General features: G+C 38.2%; 1 protein-coding gene across 1 annotated transcript in view; it reads left to right on the top strand.

The window, feature by feature from the left end:
* TRAPPC11 (trafficking protein particle complex subunit 11) overlaps window positions 1–2,672 on the top strand; it is a 57,085-nt gene that overhangs the window by 3,016 nt on the left and 51,397 nt on the right. The window contains exon 2 of the mRNA XM_017854336.1: window positions 1,406–1,630. Within this exon, the coding sequence (XP_017709825.1) occupies window positions 1,427–1,630 (204 nt within the window). The 5' untranslated portion in view covers window positions 1,406–1,426. The remainder of the gene's footprint in view (window positions 1–1,405; window positions 1,631–2,672) is intronic.

Below are 2,672 nucleotides of genomic sequence, written 5' to 3'. Positions count from 1 at the left end.
ATATAATATATATATATATAATGATAGTCTTGTTTGGGATAAACATAGTTTTATATACTTACAAAGTCAGGGCATACTTTAGATTTATTATGGACTGATTCTTAGCTAAAGAATGCAATGGAAACATCCTCTGAGAAGTTTCCATTCATTGTTAGTTTTCCCTTACAGATTTTCTTTAAAGAGTACATTTTATATTGTGGCAAATGAGACAACATAGCTACTATTTAGATAATTACATAAATTAAAGGCTATTATTTTAATAATATCCTAGGTATTCAGACATTCAATATTAGCAATTACAGAGAAATTAGAGGAAGTTTATTATATGTAAGTCAACTTTTCTTTTATATTTTCTTTCAATATATTTTCTTTTATGGATGAAATAGATCATGTAGATCTATTTTAATTTTATCACCTTCTTGCTTTCTTGGTCTACTAATTTCAAAGTTCTGTGTGCATTTTGAGACATTACTGAAAATACCCATTTGTCTTAAAGTTGACTTCAACATTTTTAACATGAAAGATTTTTTAAAAAATATCATATAGTTATTACATTTTAATAGATCCAATTCAGGAATTAAAGTTTTCCCTTTTTCTCTCTTCTGTTTGCGTGACAGTTTGCAGATACTCAAATCCTTTTGCCTTTTTGTAATGATTATTTTATTTATTTCATTTTTTTTTGAGACAGAGTCTCACTGTCACCCAGACTGGAGTGCAGTGGCATGATCTTGGCTCACTGGAGCCTCTGCCTCCTGGGTTCAAGCGATTCTCATGCCCCAGCCTCCAAGTAGCTGGGGTTACAGGCGTGTGCCACCATGTCCAGCTAATTTTTTTGTTTTTGAGACGGAGTCTCGCTCTGTCGTCCAGGCTAGAGTGCAGTGGCGTGATCTCGGCTCACTGCAACCTCCGCCTCCCGGGTTCACACCATTCTCCTGCCTCAGCCTCCCAAGTAGCTGGGACTACAGGTGTGTATTTTTAGTAGAGATGGGATTTCACCATGATAGCCAGGATGGTCTTGATCTCCCGACCTCATAATCCGCCCGCCTTGGCCTCCCAAAGTGCTGGGATTACAGGCGTGAGCCATCATGCCCGACCAATTTTTTGTAATTTTAGTAGAGACAAGGTTTCACTGTGTTGGCTAGGCTGGTCTCAAACTCCTGGCCTCCAGTGATCTACCTGCTTCAGCCTCCCAAAGTGTTGGGATTACATGCATGAGTCACCATGCCTGGCCTTGTAATGATTTTTTTGTAATGATTTTTAAATAGAGATTTATATATTGGAAATGAATATGAGGTTTTTTTTTTTTTTTTTTTTGAGACAGAGTTTTGCTCTTGTTGCCCAGGCTGGGTAAATGAATATGAGGTTTTAAAAATTAATTATGTATATATTAACCTTTGTATTTCAGGTTTTTTGTGACATCGTAAACATGAGCCCCACACAGTGGGACTTGCCTGTGGAACTGTGTTGCCGGCCTATGGCCTTTGTTACTCTTACAGGCCTGGATGTAGTTTATAATGCAGTCCATCGAGCGGTCTGGGACGCCTTCTGTGCCAATCGGAGAGCTGATCGAGTACCAATTTCTTTCAAGGTGCTCCCAGGTGACCATGAGTATCCCAAATGTAGACCCAAGGTAATGGCACTGTGCTGGTATGTGTTCTTTCCCTCTCTCTCTCTCGTGTGTGTGTGTCTTTTTTGTTCTGTTGTGTGTGCCGAGTTTATCAAGACAGTGGTCACAGCGGTGCATAAAGAAAGCCTTAGGCATTTTCATGTAATACACTGCATGTCTATTTAATCATAGTTCTTTTTTTTTAAACTCAGGAATAATTACTTCGTAAAGCTTCTATCCTATGAACTTAGGTTTTCCCTTTTTTGTTTTTAGGAAGAAAACCCAAGTCTCCATATTTTTAACATCGTCCCCTCTAAAAGGAAGGTCTTGCAGTCCCCACCGCCATTACTAATGTCGTTTTTGAATCCCATGGTCTGTGTAATTTGGCTCAGTTTCACAGATTTCTTGAGCACTTGCTTTGTGATAGGCACCTGGAACTGTGCCACAAGCCAGTGATACGAATTTAAGACAGATTCCCTGTTCTTCAGGAGTTACACATAAACTAAGGCAGTTTCTTCATTGCAGAATGAAGAAAGGTATTAAGTTCAAAACTGACTTTTAAGGTGAACGACATAGCAAAGACTACTTTACCTTAGGTAATAGTTATTATCATGATGATAGTATCACTAATAGCTAACATAGTTGTAAAAAAAACAGTAAAACAGTTTGCTGTTTTAAGCAATTTATGTATATTGATTATTTGTTATTTATCATAATCTTATGAGGTTGGTTTGAAAGTTAGGTGATAAAACCCTTTTAGTTCTGAACCATACCCTTTTTTGTCCTTTTGCCCTAGAGCAGTGTCTCTGATACAGTAATCTCTGGACCAAGTATGTCATCATAACCTGGGTTATTTATTAAAAATGTAGATTGCGGGCCTCCTCAGTTGGTCTCTGGGAATGTAGGACTTGGTCACTAGCTGATTATTTTGTGTGTGTTTGAGAACCACACACAGGAGACACCATTTCATATATCCAGCCCTGGAAACTGAGCTGTCTGAAATTGTGCAAGTAATAGCATCCCAGCCCTGGCCCTTACATGATTGTTTTCTCTTCTCTTCTCCTCT

Source organism: Rhinopithecus bieti, unplaced genomic scaffold, assembly GCF_001698545.2.
Source record: "Rhinopithecus bieti isolate Rb0 unplaced genomic scaffold, ASM169854v2 scaffold_38004, whole genome shotgun sequence".
NCBI classification, from domain to species: domain Eukaryota; kingdom Metazoa; phylum Chordata; class Mammalia; order Primates; family Cercopithecidae; genus Rhinopithecus; species Rhinopithecus bieti.
Note: the sequence above shows the minus strand (reverse complement) of the source record. Positions and strands in the feature narration are given on the sequence as shown.